Raw genomic sequence first — 22,321 nt, 5'->3', positions numbered from 1 at the left:
CCGCCATCTGTCAGAGGAAGAGGCGCAGAATCGATGCGCCACCGGAGGACGGCCGTGATTGGTCCGTCGCACGCCGGATGTTGAGGAGGGATTTGCTGCGGAGGTGACGGCAGCAGTTCTTCTTCTTCGTCTTCATTGTAAAGAGTAATAAATAATAAAGTTTTCGTTCTGTCCTGACGCGGCGTGATATTTTATCTTTGTGTGACGTTCACGGACCAAAAGAAAAACGAGGCGGAATAAATGTATTTTTCTTCCTGAAACTCATGAACAGGAAAAGGTGGAGGGAGTTTCATTCCGTGCGAGCTGTGGGCCCTCCTACACGTTTCTATTATGTGGCGTTCAGGGTGAATAAAAACTGTGGGAATTTAACCGAACTTTTGCCCCAAGAGAAGCTCAAGCAAATAAACATGGTAGAATGGAAAGTTGGTGTCTGTTCTACCTGGATCAGCTGTTAGTGAGCAATCATAACTGTTCCTCTGAACTGATTGTCTTCAAGATGTATTTAAAATAAAATGATCTAAAAGTGGGTCAGAGTTGATCTTGATCCAATAAAACGTTGAGTAACATGGAGGTGTATCTGGGTACTGGTATTATATTAATTATATTTCATTTATCCTTTATTGTGACAGGAAAGGCTCATCGTGAGATCCCATATTCCGGGGAGTCCCAGACAATCGGGCCATTGTCTGGAAAATCATTGCACTCCCACAGGTGCAATTAATTAATAAAGACTCACTTCCGCAAAATAATTCAAGTATTTGCTCATATTTAGTCATTCTGTCCTCATTCAAGTATTTTGGAAAAATAAATCCCATTCAGATGCTGATTTCACTGATTCAAGATGATTGAGAAATCTTGGAGTTTTGACTCTGGTTCTGCATTTCATGCATGGGCTGATGAAAGCCATTGGTGCCGCTGGGGCTAAAATGAACTGCGGGGCCCCTGAGGAGGCCCCCTGACCCTTGTTTGCAGTGTGGGGTTATTCTGGGGGAGTTTAACTCCTCTGATTTAACTCACAAACTGGGACCAGTTCAGAGATGCAGCATAGATCACCATGACAACAGGTATGCGTCTCCACCTTTCGGAGTGTGGCTTCATCGTGGTAGCGTTAGGGCATTAGCATTAGCTGTTACGGTAGGAAGTGAAGACCCCCATCAAGCCCCCAACTCTAAAAACTATGAACACTCACCTGCACATTTTGTTCGTTTTAGTTTGGGAAATTTGGAATCAAGACAAAAAGTTTAAAATATCTGAAAGCTGCAGAATGGATGTTTTTATTTAACAGACATATGTCGATGATTTAAATATGATCTCAGATCTGAACTTCCCTTTATTTACCAACATGAGAGATGTGTAAATGTGTCAACAACCACTGTGACTACTCAGAATGTCGACATTTAGACAGTAACATTAAGCCACAAATCAGCAAGCGATGCTAAAACTGACTTTAGCCTGTTAGCAGAGTGTAGCAGAAGACGAACTGGTTAGCATTCAGCTATCGAACGGCGTTCTCTCTGGATATATACCCCACAAGTATATCATCATTTAGGATCGTATGCACACATATGAATACTGGGTCTGTCTACCTTTGTCAGGAACTTTAGTTTGCTCATTCTGTGCATGTTGTCAGAGAGTTTCCGAAGTCACAGACATTTTAAAGTGGGGCTCTTTTTCAGCTCCACAGCCGGGGAAGAGTGCAGGAGGTTACCTGTTTACTGTCAGACACTAAATCATGTTGTTTTTGGTCTTTGAAGCCTAAAAAGTTCACTTTAAATGTTGCTCAGTGCTCCACATTGTAATTCTCTGCACTGAAAAAGCTAATTTTTCTGTTGCTGCTTTTTCTCTCAAGTCAGTAGCATTTTTTTTCAAATGTAAATTTGGGTGGTGTCAGGCAGGTTCTTCATTCTGCAGCAGATGATGTTCCAGAGCGAGCAACAGGAAGTCTGTGGTTTGTCTTTTAGGCTGCAAGTAAATCCTGCAGCTCGTTACCAACGACTTACGGAACCGACGGCGCGCCGGTACAGCATTTGTTCTCCCCGTCCTGTCCTCTTCATCATTTGGTTTTATTTTATATCAACTCTATTCACATGTAAATCCAGTTTTGATTAAAATGAGGAAGCCATTTATGATTTATAGCACACCTAAACTAAAAAGTGTATTTCGTCGGGCTGTGACGCTCCGTGTCCTCCTGTTAGAGGTCAAAGACAACGTGGGGTTCGACTGTGTCCTTATTATGTCACCAGAATGCATCCGGTCAGCGAATTAGTTCATCTGCTGCATTCATATCCTGACTGTAGCCTGGTAGCAGAATGCTAACCCGTTCTCTTGTGCTAGCACCCTGCTAACATCCAAGAGTCAGTTTCAGCATCACCTCATTGGCAGCATTTGTCTCTTTGCTGTCAGTCCTACTTCTGACAGGTCAGTGACCTTTGACCTTTGACATGTTCTCACTTCTCTGATTTACGTAGAATTAAACGGATGATATTTCCGTAAAGAGGAGGTCTCCGTGTTTCCGGCTTTGTGTGTCCAAGTTCACTGAAGGGACGTAGAGACACCAGAAGGACAGTGGGACGACGAGTGGACGTTAAACTGCAGCTTAAATCATTTTCTACTCCTCACTGTTTTTTTTGTACGTTTTTACATTATAAGATGGTTTTCGTTTTCCTCTCTGTGCCCTGATGGTTTCTAACGTCAGCCAGTCGACACCCTCATGAAAAGCTGCTTCTGAAGAGCTCAACTTTAAATTCAGGTGTTCCTGTCATTGTCTCCACGCCCTGAACCTGTACAGGCACGTTTCTCAATGGCCGCCGCCCAGAGCTCCTCCATCAGCGAGCCTCTTTCTTTAAAAACCTAAAACAGCTCCTTTTTAGGAAGCAACATCAACGTCTCTTCCCTTTTTCACGTCTAACTCGACCAAACATGTTTTTAAATACCCGATTCTCCTTTTCTGATTTCAGGAGGCGGGCCTCTCCAGGTGTGACCACACCCCCTGAGCGTCAGACAGAAGGGTCTTCTTCCTGTGTCCTTCTATGGACTTAATTGCAATAGAAGTTCCTCCTAGTGACACATGACAGGAAGATTCAGCGTGTAGAGTTTGACTTGTGAATTTATATTCTGACGGCGTGTACCTTCTCTCCTTATACGGTCGTAGCCTGGAGCTGGCGTGCCACCAGACGCCACGCCTCCTACTGCTGCTTCAGTTTTGTACCAGTTACCTGAAGGAGATACTTTACCAGTTCAGATCCCTGTAGTGAAATTATGCCAGTCAAGGAAGCACAACCGCTTCAAATATGAAGTATTTAAATGACAGGTAGCTGAATATTTATACACTTGACCTTTATTCTAAGTATTCATCCCATGGCAGCATTAATTCTAAAATTAAGCTTTGAACATAATTTACCAGTCTAGCTACTGGGACAAATTTGAATCTCGCACACTCAAAAAGTTACGTAAATTGTATTTAATTTCTTCAGCCATAATAGTATAGTCTATACCGGTAACATTCCTAGATTCTGATTGGGCGGGCAGTTGAGAGCCCACCTCCCTGATCACTTGCTCACACTTAGTGTTGGCTAATCTCTGTTCCAGTTCCAGTTCAATCTGTGACCCCGTGACCCTCAACACCACTAACGCCTGTAGCCCACGCACGCCTGCTGGTTCAGGGACGACGCAGCAACGAGACCATCCAGTCCGGCCTCGGTGGGGGCTTACGCTCCACCGAGGCCGGCGGGCTTCATGATCAAATGGGATCAACGCGGCAGCCCAGCCTCACACTTGACTTCCGGACTTTCTTCTTCCCACCTTTAACGACAGACCAGTAATCTGGCTAAACACAAACTTCATGGTCAAGAAAAAGCAAAGAAATGTAAGTTTCAGTAGAAAATTTATTTTGCACCATCTGCAGGCAAGGTGTTGACAGATGCGCGGCTGCTGCGGGAGATTTGTTTCACTGCACTCTGAAGTTCTTTAACTTTCATGTCGTCAAATTCTCTCATTTGCTCAGGAGAGTTTAATGGCGCAGTTCTCCGTTGGGTTTCGCCGGTTCCCTCCAGAAACATGCAACGTAGGTCAGTCGGCTCCTAAAATTGCACGAGCGGTTGTCCCTGTGCACTGGCGCCATTACGGATTAGAAATGAGTCTCACGTTAAACTCACACACAGAAACGGGTTTCCTTCCGGCATACCAATGAAATGGATCTGGCGATCCCCCATGACGGCGGCAGAATTTGCAACACATTCAAAATATCTATCGTTAATGAAGAGTCCAAAAAGAAACATGCGAAGAGGGGAACATCTCAATTACAAATTATTGGGACGACAAAGTTCAGTGCAGTGAAGGTTACAATAACGGACGGCCGAGTTAAAACGTCGGCCCGAGTCAGGAGAGCACGCAGACGCCTGACAAACATTGTAACAAGCGCCTTTAAGAAAAGGAAGGCGTTCCAAATTTCACGGAGGAAGGAGCGGAATATTTTTGTCGATCAGTTAACTGTTATTGAATCCGTGGAATCATCGTCCAGTACTTCCTTGTGTAAACCAGCTGATCTACAGCACCAGTAAAAAACAGACCCAGGACATCAGACCCAGTTGGACGTCATCGTTGGATAGATTCGTGCCAGCGAGGAGGAGGAACTTCCTAGAAGCACTTTCTGTGGACGATTGACGGACCGGCCTCGTCGTACTCCTGCTTGCTGATCCACATCTGCTGGAAGGTGGACAGGGAAGCCAGGATGGAGCCACCGATCCAGACGGAGTATTTCCTCTCTGGGGGGGCGATGATCTGAAGGGCAGGAGAGGAAACTGAGCACCAATGCTAGAAGTCTAAACACAAAAATATTTTTAAAAGGTTTTATTCTGAAGGTGGAAAGAACTGGAAACTGAAGCACCAGCAGTTCAGAGATTATAAACTAAATTTCAGGATAACAAATGTTCTACATCGTAAACGCAGATTAAACATGACCCGCCAGGAAACTAAGATGCACCTTGATTTTCATGGTTGGTGGGGCCAGGGCGGTGATCTCCTTCTGCATACGGTCGGCGATGCCGGGGAACATGGTGGTGCCACCGGACAGCACGGTGTTGGCATACAGGTCTTTACGGATGTCCACATCACACTTCATGATGCTGTTGTAGGTCGTCTCGTGGATGCCATTGGACTCCATTCCTGAAGACAAAGATGTAGCAAGACATCATTTCCTGACCAAACAGCTGAATGATGAATATATTTATTAGATAGAATGTTACAGTACAAGTACAGCCAAGCATCCCGTCTAAGAGGAGCATTTCAAAAAAGCCATTGCGGTCTTGTTTCTGTTGAAAGTCCTTAGTACACAATAACAACTACCGTATTTTCACACCCATAGGACGCGCCTAAAAGTCTTAGATTTTTTTCAAAACGTGCCGCGCGTCCATCGGTCTGCGCGGCCTATTTGTTGTTGTAAGGCGGACTCAGTCAGGCGCCTCGCGGAGCGATACACTGCCCATAGTAAACTATTATGGCGTGTTGACGGAAGTGGCTGCCGAGGCTGCCGGTCCCGCAGCAGAACACGGGAATAGAGCAGCGGAGAGAGAATCCAGCATTAATGAATCCATGGAGGAAGCGGAGGAAGCAAGAAGACCTGCAGCAACTCGGCTCCTGCGATCGGCGACTCCGTGCGCGGCGATCTCACCGATACGGTCTAAACCGGAGTGAAGCTAGCTAATGCGCTGACGGGCTAACTAGCAAGCCATCTTATCATCATTAACCAAAGAACTCCAACCGCGCAACGTTAAAATGCGGGCTGCGTGGGAGCGCTGGATAACAGGAGAACACAGTTCCACTCAGAGTGGAAGGCAGCGCAGCACCACCGTTTGACTGGATTGTAGCTGCTTCGGCTAACTGTCTGCTAGCATTGTTGTTCTGTGAAGCCGGCCCCATTTCCGAGGCGCCGCACGGCACGGCACGGAAGGAGACCGACAGTGAAGAAAGAGGCCGGCACGTTTGATGGAGATCTAGCGCAGCTGTCCACTGCAGAAACAGAGGATGAGGACTTTGATGGGTTTGATTAATGACTCTGTTTTGCTCCGGCTCTATTTTTTAAAACGCGCACTAGTATGCTTGTTTGATTGATGACGATTAAAGACGCGAGTACCAAACCCAGTTTTGCTCCTGCTTTATTTTGCGCACCCATCACGCCGGCGCCTTTTGGTCCGCGCGCCCTTTGTACGTTTGAAATGCCGAAAAATCAGCTGTTAATGAGACCGCGGCGAATCACCAGGTGCGTCATAAGGTCGCGAAAATACGGTAATATTAAATTACTCAATTGATGCAACAAAATAAATTAAAAATACACAGGAGTCAGGCAGTTCCGCCCTTGGGGGGCAGAAAGTCAAGATGATTTACCCATGTTTGTCTTATAGGAGGGCGTAATCAGGTTGTTGTTTGAGCTCCCTCTAGTGTTGTGGCTGTCACTAAATCTTTGGAGGTGTTTATTCAGGTATGCAGGGATTGAGGGAACTGAGAGCAGCGCTGCACTGACCATTTCAAATGCCAATCCCAGGTTGAGTTGTTTAACCCCGTTTTCTACCCTGAGCCATTTTAGGCTAGCAAAATGTCCAGGAAGAAGGTGGGTCATGGGCCCCAGATTGAGGAGTAGCCAAATGAGTTTGTTTTGGGAGGTTTGGAGCCTGGTTTTCAGGGACATTTTGATGTTGGAATACCAGGAGGTGCTAGCATAGTCAAAAAGGGGCTGAACGAGGGCTCCAGCAAGAGTCCGGAGACAAAAGTAGACACTCTGCCCAAAAATCTCGTTCTTTGATGGACTTTTTTGATCACCCTAGTTGTCAAATAGGGGATCCCTTTGCTCGAGATTACTATATTATCGACTGACCTTGAAATCAAAGCACAATGAAAAGCTTCCATTAGACTTAAATGTCAGCCCAAGTTACCCACCCAGGAATGAAGGCTGGAAGAGCGCCTCGGGGCAGCGGAACCTCTCGTTGCCGATGGTGATGACTTGTCCATCAGGAAGCTCGTAGCTCTTCTCCAGGGAGGAAGAAGTAGCTGCTGTACTCATCTCTTGCTCAAAGTCCAGAGCCACGTAGTCAAGCTTCTCCTTAATGTCACGCACAATCTCACGCTCGGCTGGAGTTAAAAAGTCAGACAGGTCAGAACCACAAGACACAAAAGAACAAGATTACGTTTGGACCATCAAACTGCACCCGTGGTGGTGAAGCTGTAGCCTCTCTCCGTCAGGATCTTCATCAAGTAGTCGGTCAGATCTCTGCCAGCCAGATCCAGACGGAGGATGGCATGAGGCAGAGCGTAGCCCTCGTAGATGGGCACGGTGTGGGAGACACCGTCTCCAGAATCCAACACAATACCTGGAAGTGAAACACTGATCAGCCTAGGTTCTGTCCAAGGTTTCCGCCCGTTAAAGGGAAGTTTATCCTTGCCACCGTTGCCAGAGTGCTTGCTCTTGTGGGTCAAGTTGGGCTCTGTGTTTCCCTGCAGGTCTTTCCCTGCTAATCCTGTAAAGTGCCTTGAGATAACTTTACGTTGTGATCTGGCGCTACATAAATAACTGAATTGAATTGATCAGCCATCAAGCTGCAGTTCCATTTATGGCCACTTGGTGCTGCTGCAACATAGAGGCTCCTCAAAGTTACAAGCCACTGGTTTTACAGAACGCCGTCGTCTCATGTTCTACATGTTGAAGATATTTACTGGAATGATTTACATTCCAAATAAATGTTAATGAAAACTTCACACAAGCCCTTTTGTCCATGCCTTGATAAATATAGTGAAATCACCAACATGCAGAACTTCGATACCCGTTTAAACCAGTCTGTACGTTCTGACCAGTCATCATCGAGGCCTTGATTTATGACTGGTCCTGTATTTTCTGGTGTCGACAGGTCGGACCTCTCACCTGTGGTACGACCAGAGGCGTACAGGGACAGGACGGCCTGGATGGCCACATACATGGCAGGAGTGTTGAAGGTCTCAAACATGATCTGGACCAGACAGATGAGAATGGAGAACAAAGGAACTTTAGGCCTGCACTTCCAGTTGTTGCATTAACCGACTGAAAGTAGCAGACAGAGCACATTTAGAAGTTTAAAGTTGAAGATCAAGAGTTCCAGCACCGCCTGAAGCCCAGTTTAAGTCACCGTCAGAATGAACTAGTCGGTTGAGAACACACCTGCGTCATCTTCTCCCTGTTGGCTTTGGGGTTGAGGGGAGCCTCGGTCAGCAGGACAGGATGCTCCTCAGGAGCAACACGGAGCTCGTTGTAGAAGGTGTGATGCCAGATCTACAGGACAGGAAATCAGAATCAGTGAACTCCTGACCAGACTTCAGTGTGAAGAGCTGGAACTGGACCCCAGTGGAGTATGACACAAGTCAAACCCACGTCAGGTGACCTGCCAACACGCAAACGTCACCTTCTCCATGTCGTCCCAGTTGGTGACGATGCCGTGCTCGATGGGGTACTTCAGGGTCAGGATGCCCCTCTTGCTCTGGGCCTCGTCTCCCACGTAGCTGTCCTTCTGTCCCATCCCGACCATCACGCCCTGAACACAAACGCATCGTTACTCTTCACCTTTGTACGTCCTTCACAGTGAGGACGCAGGTGACGTCTCAGTACCTGGTGTCTGGGGCGACCCACGATGGAGGGGAACACGGCACGGGGGGCATCGTCTCCGGCAAAGCCGGCTTTGCACATGCCGGAGCCGTTGTCAACAACGAGAGCAGCTATTTCGTCATCCATATCTGACAGGAAACAATAAGTAATGGGATTACTCTTCAGGAGAACCCGACATGACACCCCTGAAGCATCCCATAATATCCACCAAAAGGAACGAGGAGTGATGCAAGCTGGCTGGCAGCATCACTCCAGGTTCCTCTGGTGCTGAAGAACGAACCAAAAGAGTTCCAGGAACTACAGTCGTTCATCGACTGTTTTTTATGAATCGTCAAAATCCTAACATTTAAGAGTTAAAACTCGGTTTCTTTCTGTGGTTATGACGGCCGTTTCTCAGGGTTTGAACCCTCCTCCGGTTTATTCTAATTCATTCGGCCTCCAGCGTAGATCAGACCACTCCTGTTCCGCAAACAGACATTGTGAAATCACAGGCGACAAAAGTTTGGTTCCAAATAAGGAAGAGGCAGAAGGACTGAGAAGGAGGAGGAGCAGCCACTCCTTAAAAAAAAAAAAGAATTCCTTCATTTTCAGTCACATCCTCCAGTGAAGTAAAGGTGTGGTCGCCTAATGCAGTTTCGTGGGTCATCCTCTCCTTGTGAGCTCCAAGTAGAAATGACCCGAGTGAGCAGGAATAAAGAGATTTATCAGGGAATTAAGTTTCAGCCTCGAGTCACAAACTTCTGAATCTTAGTTCATCATTTATTGGAGTGGATCTCGTTGCTGATTCAGTTTATTCCAGTTTTAAACTGCAGGTAGTAAAGAGTTTCACCTTCCAGGTTATAACCAAGATTTTCATCTGGAAAACATTTTTGTAAATCAGCTGTGCAGTAAGTAAATATTGGTTCATCGGGACGTTTTCTTTCTTTCCACTCCAAACCTGATTTTTATTTTTCTTAAAACAGAGAGGTTGTTTAAAAGCTCTAAATCGTTACCTGGGTGACATCATCCTGCTCAACATGATCTATAAATGTCTTCCCCGCTCAAAACAAAGGTTCAGACATCCTACCTGTGCAGGTGAGCGTCAAGCGTGTGGTTGAAGTCTCGCGGGTGCGTCTCTGCTCCGGTCGTCAAATGCAGCAACAGGAAGTGAACCGAACCCGTTTTATTGACGCTCCGTGGAGGCGCTTTGTTGCCTTTAATCCATAAAAGGTAATGCTCTCTGACTTTGCGCTCTGATTGGTCCAGGTGAGCAAGATGTTGAGGATTCAAGCGGGTCGCGCTCTGATTGGCTGGCGCTAGCACCTGTCAGGGCGCGAGAGACGGAACCGGTTCCTGAGGTATCTCAGGGCTGCAAGAATTTCACTGAAGAAGCCGTGATTGGTTCATCACACCGGAAGGAGCAGGTTTGTCTGGGGTGACGGCAGTTGTTGTTTTTCACGTTTTCTGTTGTTGTTGGCAAATAAAAATAATAAAGTTTAACGTTTTTCTTCTTTCTTGACGTGCGTGATATTTTATCTTTGTGAGACGTTCAGGGACAAAGAAAAACGAGCTTTAATTTAAAAAAATAAATTCCTCCTGAAACTCACGAACAGGAAAACGTGGAACGCTGCAGTTTTATAAATGTTTTAATAACTGACTGTATTGACTTTGAATGATCTCACGCAGTCTGACCAGAGTAGAATCAAACATGAAGCTTCATGTCTTTATCTCGGGTAAATCCCCCCCGCCTCTCAGAACGGGTTGATCCGGCCCCCGACCTGCTGGCTGCTGCTTCCTTTATGCTCAGTTTCCTTGATCATTTTTCAGTTTTGGTGAGGTTGAAGTCTCGCGGGTTTGTCTCTGCTCCGGTCCTAAAGTCAGTTTCAGCATCACATTATTGACAGTATTTGTCTCTTTGCTGACAGTCCTACTTCTGACCTTTGACATGTTCTCACTTCTCTGATTTACGTAGAATTAAACGGATGATATTTCCGTAAAGAGGAGGTCTCCGTGTTTCCGGCTTCGTGTGTCCAAGTTCACTGAAGGGACGTAGAGACACCAGAAGGACAGCGGGACGACGAGTGGACGTTAAACTGCAGCTTAAATCATTTTCTACTCCTCACTTTGTTTTTTTTGTACGTTTTTACATTATAAGATGGTTTTCGTTTTCCTCTCTGTGCCCTGATGGTTTCTAACGTCAGCCAGTCGACACCCTCATGAAAAGCTGCTTCTGAAGAGCTCAACTTTAAATTCAGGTGTTCCTGTCGTTGTCTCCACGCCCTGAAGCTGTACAGGCACGTTTCTCAATGGCCGCCGCCCAGAGCTCCTCCATCAGCGAGCCTCTTTCTTTAAAAACCTAAAACAGCGCCTTTTTAGGAAGCAACATCAACGTCTCTTCCCTTTTTCACGTCTAACTCGACCAAACATGTTTTTAAATACCCGATTCTCCTTTTCTGATTTCAGGAGGCGGGCCTCTCCAGGTGTGACCACACCCCCTGATTGTCAGACTGAAGGGTCTTCTTCATGTGTCCTTCTATGGACTTAATTGCAAATGAAGTCCCTCCTAGTGACACTGAGCTCCTGCAGAGGGGAGTGCCGGGAAGATCCAGTGTTGGGATCCGGTCTGGATCACTTGCAGCCTTGGGCAGAGCCCACATTGTCTGCATTCCCCGGCCAGTCTGGGCTTGTTTGGGGAGACCAAAGGGAAACCGTTTATCAGATCAACCAGAGTGATTGACATGCAGCACCGAGGAGACACAAAGCTGTGGAAGCCAGAGAAATGCTCTGCAAATGCAACAGACATGCGTCTCCATGTTAATTTAGGATCCTGAGCTGGATGGCTGCAGAAAAAGAAAGAAGATAACAACCGACCCTCGTGATTCTCCTACCTCTCGGTATCTCCTTGAGTTTGACAGCATGTTGCGCAGTAAAACAGCCAAAAAAATGTTGCTTATGTTTCTTAAAAAAGATTCTTTTTTGACAAGAAATAGCAGGTGAGTGCAGTAAAAAACAATAATAATAATAATTGTATAAATAAAATGCAGCAAACTCTCAAACCCGTGATTACCGGCAGAGAAGACGATTAAATAAACTCATTGTCTCTTTGCCTCAGGATGTGGGACGCTTCAGACTCTCCCGCGCTCTTTCATTTGCAAATCTGGGAAGCGAATAAGCTTCGCTGTACGGCAGGCGAGAAGGTCCAAAGTACCTGGAACGTCCCACGTACGTTTGCAGAGGCCAGACTGTAGCCACAGAACGACCCACACCTCGGGGAGTGTGCCGAGCCCGCAGCTTCGGTGCAGCCCAGAAATTATTTTCAGATTGTTCACGTTTTAGTGATGACATTAGCAGAGACACACTTTCATTTGTAAAATTGAGGAGTTCATGCATTCCTCCTTTAACTAGTGGCCTGTGAACGCACCTCATGTTGGATGTCTTTAAGTGTAATTGGCGACATTGGCAGGTGACGCCCGACCTGGGGTGGATCTTTGACGCAAATGTAATACTCTCTGGCGGGTGAGTCCACAACGATCTTTTATTCAAGTACTTCTGAGCGCCAGTAAACACAGAACAGATGTGAGGCAGACCGAGTCCAGGCAGGGCAAAAGCAAGCTCATAGTCTGGGACAGGACTGGGACTCTGGAACAGGCAGGGGTCGATACCCAGGGCCAACACTAAACACTGGCAAGTCACACATCAGAGACAATGAACAATCTGGCAGAGACGAGGTAGAGGTTGGTATAAGAAGAGGGTTTATTGATGACCAGAGGCAGTTGCAGCAACAGGTGACAAGAGGAGAGAGAGCAATTGGTGACCAGGTGAGAATGACCGGAAGGATGTACGGAAAAGGACTAAGATTTGGCTTGAGTGATGCGCATTGGGACGAGGTGTGCCTCAGGGATACTAAAAGGGTTCACGAAGCGAGCTTCACGGGACAGACGGGGAGATCTTGGTCGAGATGAACATGAGACAAGTAAAAATTATCTGCTACAGCTCGTTACTACCATGAGACACTGCTAGCAAAGAAACGCAGGTGTAGCAGCTGCTGCTCTCCACTCGTCCATAGCCTGATCAGTTAATGGTTATTGAATCCGTGGAATCATCATCCGGCACTTTGTGGAAATCAGCTGATCTGCAGCACCAGTAAAAAGCATCAGACCCAGTTGGACGTCATCGTTGGATAGATTCGTGCCAGAGAGGAGGAGGAACTTTCTAGAAGCACTTTCTGTGGACGATTGACGGACCGGCCTCGTCGTACTCCTGCTTGCTGATCCACATCTGCTGGAAGGTGGACAGGGAAGCCAGGATGGAGCCGCCGATCCAGACGGAGTATTTCCTCTCTGGGGGGGCGATGATCTGAAGGACAGGAGAGGAAACTGAGCACCAATGCTAGAAGTCTAAACACAAAAATATTTTTAAAAGGTTTTATTCTGAAGGTGGACAGAACTGGAAACTGAAGCACCAGCAGTTCAGAGATTATAAACTAAATTTCAGGATAACAAATGTTCTACATTGTAAACGCAGATTAAACATGACCCGCCAGGAAACGAAGATGCACCTTGATTTTCATGGTTGGTGGGGCCAGGGCGGTGATCTCCTTCTGCATACGGTCGGCGATGCCGGGGAACATTGTGGTGCCACCGGACAGCACGGTGTTGGCATACAGGTCTTTACGGATGTCCACGTCACACTTCATGATGCTGTTGTAGGTCGTCTCGTGGATGCCGTGAGACTCCATTCCTGAAGACAAAGATGTAGCAAGACATCATTTCATGACCAAACCGCTGAATACCACCACAATAAAAAGCTTCCATGAGACTTTCAAATGTCTGCCCAAGTTACCCACCCAGGAATGAAGGCTGGAAGAGTGCCTCGGGGCAGCGGAACCTCTCGTTGCCGATGGTGATGACCTGTCCATCAGGAAGCTCGTAGCTCTTCTCCAGGGAGGAAGAACTAGCTGCTGTACTCATCTCTTGCTCAAAGTCCAGAGCCACGTAGCCAAGCTTCTCCTTAATGTCACGCACAATCTCACGCTCGGCTGGAGTTAGAACATCAAACAGGTCAGAACCACAAGACACAAAAGAACAGGATTACGTTTGGACCATCAAACTGCACCTGTGGTGGTGAAGCTGTAGCCTCTCTCCGTCAGGAGCTTCATCATGTAGTCGGTCAGATCTCTGCCAGCCAGATCCAGACGCTGAATGGCATGAGGCAGAGCGTAGCCCTCGTAGATGGGCACAGTGTGGGAGACACCGTCTCCAGAATCCAACACAATACCTGGAAGAAGAGAGAAACACCGATCAGCCACCAAGCACTAAGCTGCAGTTCCATTTATGGCCACTTGGTGCTGCTGCAACACAGATGAAGCAAATGTAACTCACATGGCCTTCAAGTCTGCGCAAGACAAAAACACCAGAATTTGTTCTACTATTTCTGTGAAGTTTTTCACTGAGCGGCCTCATCATCGTCAACGATGCAGGTTGATGTAATATTAAAGAGATGTCAGTAAATGATGATCGATGTCTTCGTTGTACAGACATTCTTAAAAGCTTTCTTTGAAGTTGAAGTTTGAAGTTGATCAAAACTTGATTTATGACTGGTCCTGTATTTTCTGGTGTCGACAGGTTGGACCTCTCACCTGTGGTACGACCGGAGGCGTACAGGGACAGGACGGCCTGGATGGCCACATACATGGCAGGAGTGTTGAAGGTCTCAAACATGATCTGGACCAGACAGATGAGAATGGAGAACAAAGGAACTTTAGACCTGCACTTCCAGCTGTTGCATTAACCGACTGAAAGTAGCAGACAGAGCACATTTAGAAGTTTAAAGTTGAAGATCAAGAGTTCCAGCACCGCCTGAAGCCCGGTTTAAGTCACCGTCAGAATGAACTAGTCGGTTGAGAACACACCTGCGTCATCTTCTCCCTGTTGGCTTTGGGGTTGAGGGGAGCCTCGGTCAGCAGGACAGGATGCTCCTCAGGAGCAACACGGAGCTCGTTGTAGAAGGTGTGATGCCAGATCTACAGGACAGGAGATCAGAATCAGTGAACTCCTGACCAGACTTCAGTGTGAAGAGCTGGAACTGGACCCCGGCGGAGCATGACACAAATCAAACCCACGTCAGGTGACCTGCCAACACGCAAACGTCACCTTCTCCATGTCGTCCCAGTTGGTGACGATGCCGTGCTCGATGGGGTACTTCAGGGTCAGGATGCCCCTCTTGCTCTGGGCCTCGTCTCCCACGTAGCTGTCCTTCTGTCCCATCCCAACCATCACGCCCTGAACACAAACGCATCGTTACTCTTCACCTTTGTACGTCCTTCACAGTGAGGACACAGGTGACGTCTCAGTACCTGGTGTCTGGGGCGACCCACGATGGAGGGGAACACGGCACGGGGGGCATCGTCTCCGGCAAAGCCGGCTTTGCACATGCCGGAGCCGTTGTCAACAACGAGAGCAGCTACATCGTCTTCCATATCTGACAGGAAACAATAAGTAATGGGATTACTCTTCAGGAGAACCCGACATGACACCCCTGAAGCATCCCATAATATCCACCGAAAGGAACGAGGAGTGATGCAAGCTGGCTGGCAGCATCACTCCAGGTTCCTCTGGTGCTGAAGAACGAACCAAAAGAGTTCCAGGAACTACAGTCGTTCATCGACTGTTTTTTATGAAATCGTCAAAATCCTAACATTTAAGAGTTAAAACTAGTTTTCTTTCTGTGGTTATGACGGTTGTTTCTCAGGGTTTGAACCCTCCTCTGGTTTATTCTAATTCATTCGGCCTCCAGCGTAGATCAGACCACTCCTGTTCCGCAAACAGACATTGTGAAATCACAGGCGACTAAAGTTTGGTTCCAAATGAGGAAGAGGAAGAAGGACTGAGAAGGAGGAGGAGCAGCCACTCCTTAAAAAAAAAAAAAGAATTCCTTCATTTTCAGTCACATCCTCCAGTGAAGTAAAGGTGTGGTCGTCTAATGCAGTTTCGTGGGTCATCCTCTTCTTGTGAGCTCCAAGTAGAAATGACCCGAGTGAGCAGGAATAAAGAGATTTATCAGGGAATTAAGTTCCAGCTTCGAGTCACAAACTTCTGAATCTTAGTTCATCATTTATTGGAGTGGATCTCGTTGCTGATTCAGTTTATTCCAGTTTTAAACTGCAGGTAGTAAAGAGTTTCACCTTCCAGGTTATAACCAAGATTTTCATCTGGAAAACATTTCTGTAAATCAGCTGTGCAGCAAGTAAATATTGGTTCATCAGGACTTTTTCTTTCCTTCCACTTCAAACCTGATTTTTATTTTTTATTTTTTTTAAGACAGAGAGGTTGTTTAAAAGCTCTAAATCGTTACCTGGGCGACACAATCCCGCTGAACATGATCTATAAATGTCTTCCCTGCTCAAAACAAAGGTTCAAACATCCTACCTGTGCAGGTGAGCGTCAAGCGTGTGGCTGAAGTCTCGCGGGTGCGTCTCTGCTCCGGTCGTCAAATGCAGCAACGCGAAGTGAACCGAACCCGTTTTATTGACGCTCCGTGGAGGCGCTTTGTTGCCTTTAATCCATAAAAGGTAATGCTCTCTGACTTTGCGCTCTGATTGGTCCAGGTGAGCAGGTTAAAACCTGGCTGTGCTCTGGTTCACTGCCGTCTGTCAACGCAAGAGACACAGAACCGGTTCCTGAGGTGTGCAGAAGAATTCCGCTGGGGGAGAGCCGTGATTGGTTCATCGCAGCGGAAGGTCGAGCGGACGTTTGATGCGTCCCCATAGACTCAATTTGCAAAATAATAAAGTCGTTTTCCTTAAAGTCGGCGGATGTTCACCAGTTGTGCAGCGGTTGGTTTTTACAGATGTTTCGATGGGAGATTTTGCTTTTGCATTGACTGTTTGGATGTGTCGTTCAGATGGTGACCCCCCCCCCCCCCCCCTCTGGTGGGGGCGAGTGAACAGGAGACCGCTGCTACTTTCTGCCATTTAATAAATAAGTTCTTTTTAAATCATTGCTTTGACTTTGAATGATCTCACGCAGTCTGACCAGAGTAGAATCAAACATGAAGCTTCATGTCTTTATCTCAGGTAAATCCCCCCCGCCTCTCAAAACAGGTTGATCCGGCCCCCGACCTGCTGGCTGCTGCTTCCTTTATGCTCAGTTTCCTTGATCATTTTTCAGTTTTGGTGAGGTTGAAGTCTCGCGGGTTTGTCTCTGCTCCGGTCCTAAAGTCAGTTTCAGCATCACATTATTGACAGTATTTGTCTCTTTGCTGACAGTCCTACTTCTGACCTTTGACATGTTCACACTTCTCTGATTTACGTAGAATTAAACGGATGATATTTCCGTAAAGAGGAGGTCTCCGTGTTTCCGGCTTCGTGTGTCCAAGTTCACTGAAGGACGTAGAGACACCAGAAGGACAGTGGGACGACGAGTGGACGTTAAACTGCAGCTTAAATCATTTTCTACTCCTCACTTTGTTTTTTTTGTACGTTTTTACATTATAAGATGGTTTTCGTTTTCCTCTCTGTGCCCTGATGGTTCCTAACGTCAGCCAGTCGACACCCTCATGAAAAGCTGCTTCTGAAGAGCTCAACTTTAAATTCAGGTGTTCCTGTCATTGTCTCCACGCCCTGAACCTGTACAGGCACGTCTCTCAATGGCCGCCGCCCAGAGCTCCTCCATCAGCGAGCCTCTTTCTTTAAAAACCTAAAACAGCTCCTTTTTAGGAAGCAACATCAACGTCTCTTCCCTTTTTCACGTCTAACTCGACCAAACATGTTTTTAAATACCCGATTCTCCTTTTCTGATTTCAGGAGGCGGGCCTCTCCAGGTGTGACCACACCCCCTGAGCGTCAGACTGAAGTGTCTTCTTCAATCTTCATGTGTCCTACGTTCTCTGTGTTCTGTCTTGGTGAGTGAATTGAATGCAGATTGATATGATTCCGATTTTGCAAGATATGACTGCACAAACCGCAGTCATATCTTTCATTGTCACAAATGTATTCCAGTGTGTATCAGATCAGGGAAGTCCACGGTGGTAATTTGTATGGCTTAACTCCTCAGGACGACTCTATCCTCTATCCTGGTAGCTAACCACTAGCAAACACCATCTATTTGTATGACCATTATGTAGCTAACAGCCTTAAGTTGACCCTGACATTACTTTTCACAATTGAATTGTTTCACCAAACCAAGATGAAGTGCAGCAGTGAGCCACGCACACCGTATGTATGATGTGCATTTGCTAGTTAGCAAGCTAACAATGTGGCTATTTCATTTTCCTCGGTCAACAGAGCTATGTCGTATGGGATAATTTAAACAGCACCTTCACTTGCAGGAACTCTTCATAGATGCCTGGACAGATATTTGGCTTTATGTCCAGGTCAGAGCATGGTCAAGAGGTCAGCTCGGTGACCTACCAACTGTAGGAACAACTGTCGGGGTAATTCCGACACCCTGTCTAAGAAATAATTAAACGCACACAAAATGAATCAGGCAGACAAACTTCGATATGTTACCAGCTGAGGGACCTTGCTCGCTCAGCAGCCGTGACCAAAGACCCCCCAACCGGGTCCTTTCGGACCTTTTAACACGGTGAAAGTAGGAGGTTCTGGGGTACTTGCATAGATCCCTACCCCCTTCGCGATAACTCAGAGACGACAGGAATTCTTCTAGAGAAACCCTCGTGGCTTCCTCCATTTTAAAAACTGACTGACTGACAATGAAACAATAACCCTGACAACAACCCCGTAGACAGTTTTGCTAGCATCAGCTCCCCCAGTCTCCTCTTACTAAACCAATAACTGGATTTCGATCATGGCCTTTGGTTGCACTAAGATTTAACAAATGGACTACTTTATATCGAACTTGACCTATTGATCTGGTATTGCCTTCAGCGGATTGCCTGCAGGCGTGATTGATCATTTTATAACCCTAATGGTGTATTAGTGCAGTATCTTTGTCGACTGGAGAACCACCAACTAAAAACCCAAGACGGAGCCTCAATAGACCAAGCAGAAGAAAGGACTTCATGACACTCACCCTCCTTGCGGGGAGCGCCAAATGAAACGTAAGACTTGTTCATGAAACCAAGTTACTTTACTTGAACCCCGAGCCCACAACACAAAACATCAACCAAGTCCTGAGAGCGCACAGACAACCAACAGTAAAACACAAGAACAGATTTGTTTAGAAAAAAAGGAAGGTGTGCCACAGGGAGGGGAACATGCAGTGAAAGGTTTCCTGAAGTGAGCTTTACAGGAAAGACTTGGATATCTTTGTGGAGATTTGTTGACATCTAATTGAACATGAGACAAGTAAAAAAGATCTGCTGCAGCTCGTTACGGCCATGAGACACTGCTAGCAAAGACACTCGGGTGTAGCAGCAGCTGCTGCTCTCCACTCTTGTCCATAGCCTGATCAGTTCATCGTTATTGAATCCGTGGAATCATCCAGTACTTCCTTCTGTAAATCAGCTGATCTGCAGCACCAGTAAAAAACAGACCCAGGACACCAGAATTCACGAGATCCAGTTGGACGTCATCGTTGCATAGATTCTTGCCAGAGAGGAGGAGGAACTTTCTAGAAGCACTTTCTGTGGACGATTGATGGACCGGCCTCGTCGTACTCCTGCTTGCTGATCCACATCTGCTGGAAGGTGGACAGGGAAGCCAGGATGGAGCCGCCGATCCAGACGGAGTATTTCCTCTCTGGGGGGGCGATGATCTGAAGGACAGGAGAGGAAACTGAGCACCAATGCTAGAAGTCTAAATACAAAGTTTGATTTGATGACCCGCCAGGAAACTAAGCTGCACCTTGATTTTCATGGTTGGTGGGGCCAGGGCGGTGATCTCCTTCTGCATACGGTCGGCGATGCCGGGGAACATGGTGGTGCCACCGGACAGCACGGTGTTGGCATACAGGTCTTTACGGATGTCCACATCACACTTCATGATGCTGCTGTAGGTCGTCTCGTGGATGCCGTGAGACTCCATTCCTGAAGACAAAGATGTAGCAAGACATCATTTCATGACCAAACCGCTGAATACCACCACAATGAAAAGCTTCCATGAGACTTTTAAATGTCTGCCCAAGTTACCCACCCAGGAATGAAGGCTGGAAGAGCGCCTCGGGGCAGCGGAACCTCTCGTTGCCGATGGTGATGACCTGTCCATCAGGAAGCTCGTAGCTCTTCTCCAGGGAGGAAGAACTAGCTGCTGTACTCATCTCTTGCTCAAAGTCCAGAGCCACGTAGTCAAGCTTCTCCTTAATGTCACGCACAATCTCACGCTCGGCTGGAGTTAAAACGTCAAACATGTCAGAACCACAAGACACAAAAGAACAGGATTACGTTTGGACCATCAAACTGTACCCGTGGTGGTGAAGCTGTAGCCTCTCTCCGTCAGGATCTTCATCAAGTAGTCGGTCAGATCTCTGCCAGCCAGATCCAGACGCTGAATGGCATGAGGCAGAGCGTAGCCCTCGTAGATGGGCACAGTGTGGGAGACACCGTCTCCAGAATCCAACACAATACCTGGAAGAAGAGAAACACTGATCAGCCATCAAGCTGCAGTTCCATTTATGGCCACTTGGTGCTGCTGCAACATAGAGGCCCCTCAAAGTTACAAGCCACTGGTTTTACAGAATGCCGTCGTCTCATGTTCTACATGTTGAAGACATTCACTGGAACGATTTACATTCCAAATAAATGTTAATGAAAACTTCACACAAGCCCTTTTGTCCATGCCTTAATAAATAGTGAAATCACCAACATGCAGAACTTCGATACCCGTTTAAACCAGTCTGTACGTTCTGACCAGTCATCATCGAGGCCTTGATTTATGACTGGTCCTGTATTTTCCGGTGTCGACAGGTCGGACCTCTCACCTGTGGTACGACCAGAGGCGTACAGGGACAGGACGGCCTGGATGGCCACATACATGGCAGGAGTGTTGAAGGTCTCAAACATGATCTGGACCAGACAGATGAGAACGGAGAACAAAGGAACTTTAGACCTGCACTTACAGTTGTTGCATTAACCGACTGAAAGTAGCAGACAGAGCACATTTAGAAGTTTAAAGTTGAAGATCAAGAGTTCCAGCACCGCCTAAAGCCCAGTTTAAGTCACCGTCAGAATGAACTAGTCGGTTGAGAACACACCTGCGTCATCTTCTCCCTGTTGGCTTTGGGGTTGAGGGGAGCCTCGGTCAGCAGGACAGGATGCTCCTCAGGAGCAACACGGAGCTCGTTGTAGAAGGTGTGATGCCAGATCTACAGGACAGGAGATCAGAATCAGTGAACTCCTGACCAGACTTCAGTGTGAAGAGCTGGAACTGGACCCCAGTGGAGCATGACACAAGTCAAACCCCCGTCAGGTGACCTGCCAACACGTAAACGTCACCTTCTCCATGTCGTCCCAGTTGGTGACGATGCCGTGCTCGATGGGGTACTTCAGGGTCAGGATGCCCCTCTTGCTCTGGGCCTCGTCTCCCACGTAGCTGTCCTTCTGTCCCATCCCAACCATCACGCCCTGAACACAAACGCATCGTTACTCTTCACCTTTGTACGTCCTTCACAGTGAGGACGCAGGTGACGTCTCAGTACCTGGTGTCTGGGGCGACCCACGATGGAGGGGAACACGGCACGGGGGGCATCGTCTCCGGCAAAGCCGGCTTTGCACATGCCGGAGCCGTTGTCAACAACGAGAGCAGCTACATCGTCATCCATATCTGACAGGAAACAATAAGTAATGGGATTACTCTTCAGGAGAACCCGACATGACACCCCTGAAGCATCCCATAATATCCACCAAAAGGAACGAGGAGTGATGCAAGCTGGCTGGCAGCATCACTCCAGGTTCCTCTGGTGCTGAAGAACGAACCAAAAGAGTTCCAGGAACTACAGTCGCTCATCGACTGTTTTTTATGAAATCGTCAAAATCCTAACATTTAAGAGTTAAAACTCGTTTTCTTTCTGTGGTTATGACGGTTGTTTCTCAGGGTTTGAACCCTCCTCCGGTTTATGCTAATTAACTCGGCCTCCAGCGTAGATCAGACCACTCCTGTTCCGCAAACAGACATCGTGAAATCACATCGTCAGAGATCGCAGACGACTAAAGTTTGGTTCCAAATAAGGAAGAGGAAGGACTAAAGGAGGAGGAGCAGCCGCTCCTTAAAAAAAAAAAAGAATTCCTTCATTTTCAGTCACATCCTCCAGTGAAGTAAAGGTGTGGTCGCCTAATGCAGTTTTGTGGGTCATCCTCTTCTTGTGAGCTCCAAGTAGAAATGACCCAAGTGAGCAGGAATAAAGAGATTTATCAGGGAATTAAGTTCCAGCTCAGAGTCAAACTTCTGAATCTTAGTTCATCATTTCTTGGAGTGGATCTCGTTGCTGATTCAGTTTATTTCAGTTTTAAACTGCAGGTAGTAAAGAGTTTCACCTTCCAGGTTACAACCAAGATTTTCATCTGGAAAACATTTTTGTAAATCAGCTGTGCAGCAAGTAAATATTGGTTCATCAGGACTTTCTCTTTCTTTCCACTTCAAACCTGATCTTTATCTTTTATTTTTTTTAAAACAGAGAGGTTGTCTAAAAGCTCTAAAACGTTACCTGGGTGACATAATGCCGCTGAACATGATCTATAAATGCCTTCCCTGCTCAAAACAAAGGTTCAAACATCCTACCTGTGCAGGTGAGCGTCAAGCGTGCGGTTGAAGTCTCGCGGGTGCGT

The 22,321-nt window shown here is 47.0% G+C and overlaps 3 protein-coding genes across 3 annotated transcripts; all 3 read right to left on the bottom strand.

Annotated features, from left to right (window-relative positions):
- Positions 1 to 3,872: 3,872 nt before the first annotated feature.
- Positions 3,873 to 9,746, bottom strand: LOC137893282 (actin, cytoplasmic A3a). The gene is made up of 9 exons (XM_068738737.1): positions 9,690 to 9,746; positions 8,627 to 8,751; positions 8,424 to 8,552; positions 8,183 to 8,293; positions 7,910 to 7,994; positions 7,200 to 7,361; positions 6,931 to 7,122; positions 4,982 to 5,163; positions 3,873 to 4,779 (listed from the first exon to the last, which is right to left on the bottom strand). Exons 2-9 carry the CDS (start codon positions 8,747 to 8,749, stop codon positions 4,636 to 4,638), a joined length of 1,128 nt encoding a protein of 375 aa, XP_068594838.1. The 5' UTR covers positions 8,750 to 8,751; positions 9,690 to 9,746; the 3' UTR covers positions 3,873 to 4,635.
- Positions 9,747 to 12,331: 2,585 nt separating this feature from the next.
- On the bottom strand, positions 12,332 to 16,048 carry LOC137893304 (actin, cytoplasmic-like). Its single transcript, XM_068738760.1, has 9 exons — positions 16,030 to 16,048; positions 14,958 to 15,082; positions 14,755 to 14,883; positions 14,514 to 14,624; positions 14,241 to 14,325; positions 13,718 to 13,879; positions 13,449 to 13,640; positions 13,161 to 13,342; positions 12,332 to 12,958 (listed from the first exon to the last, which is right to left on the bottom strand). Exons 2-9 carry the CDS (start codon positions 15,078 to 15,080, stop codon positions 12,815 to 12,817), a joined length of 1,128 nt encoding a protein of 375 aa, XP_068594861.1. The 5' UTR covers positions 15,081 to 15,082; positions 16,030 to 16,048; the 3' UTR covers positions 12,332 to 12,814.
- Positions 16,049 to 18,679: 2,631 nt separating this feature from the next.
- LOC137893362 (actin, cytoplasmic-like) lies at positions 18,680 to 22,321 on the bottom strand. The gene is made up of 9 exons (XM_068738821.1): positions 22,275 to 22,321; positions 21,196 to 21,320; positions 20,993 to 21,121; positions 20,752 to 20,862; positions 20,479 to 20,563; positions 19,964 to 20,125; positions 19,695 to 19,886; positions 19,407 to 19,588; positions 18,680 to 19,317 (listed from the first exon to the last, which is right to left on the bottom strand). Exons 2-9 carry the CDS (start codon positions 21,316 to 21,318, stop codon positions 19,174 to 19,176), a joined length of 1,128 nt encoding a protein of 375 aa, XP_068594922.1. The 5' UTR covers positions 21,319 to 21,320; positions 22,275 to 22,321; the 3' UTR covers positions 18,680 to 19,173.

The sequence above is a fragment of the Brachionichthys hirsutus genome, chromosome 4 (genome assembly GCF_040956055.1).
Source record: "Brachionichthys hirsutus isolate HB-005 chromosome 4, CSIRO-AGI_Bhir_v1, whole genome shotgun sequence".
Classification (NCBI taxonomy): Eukaryota; Metazoa; Chordata; class Actinopteri; order Lophiiformes; family Brachionichthyidae; genus Brachionichthys; species Brachionichthys hirsutus.
Note: the sequence above shows the minus strand (reverse complement) of the source record. Positions and strands in the feature narration are given on the sequence as shown.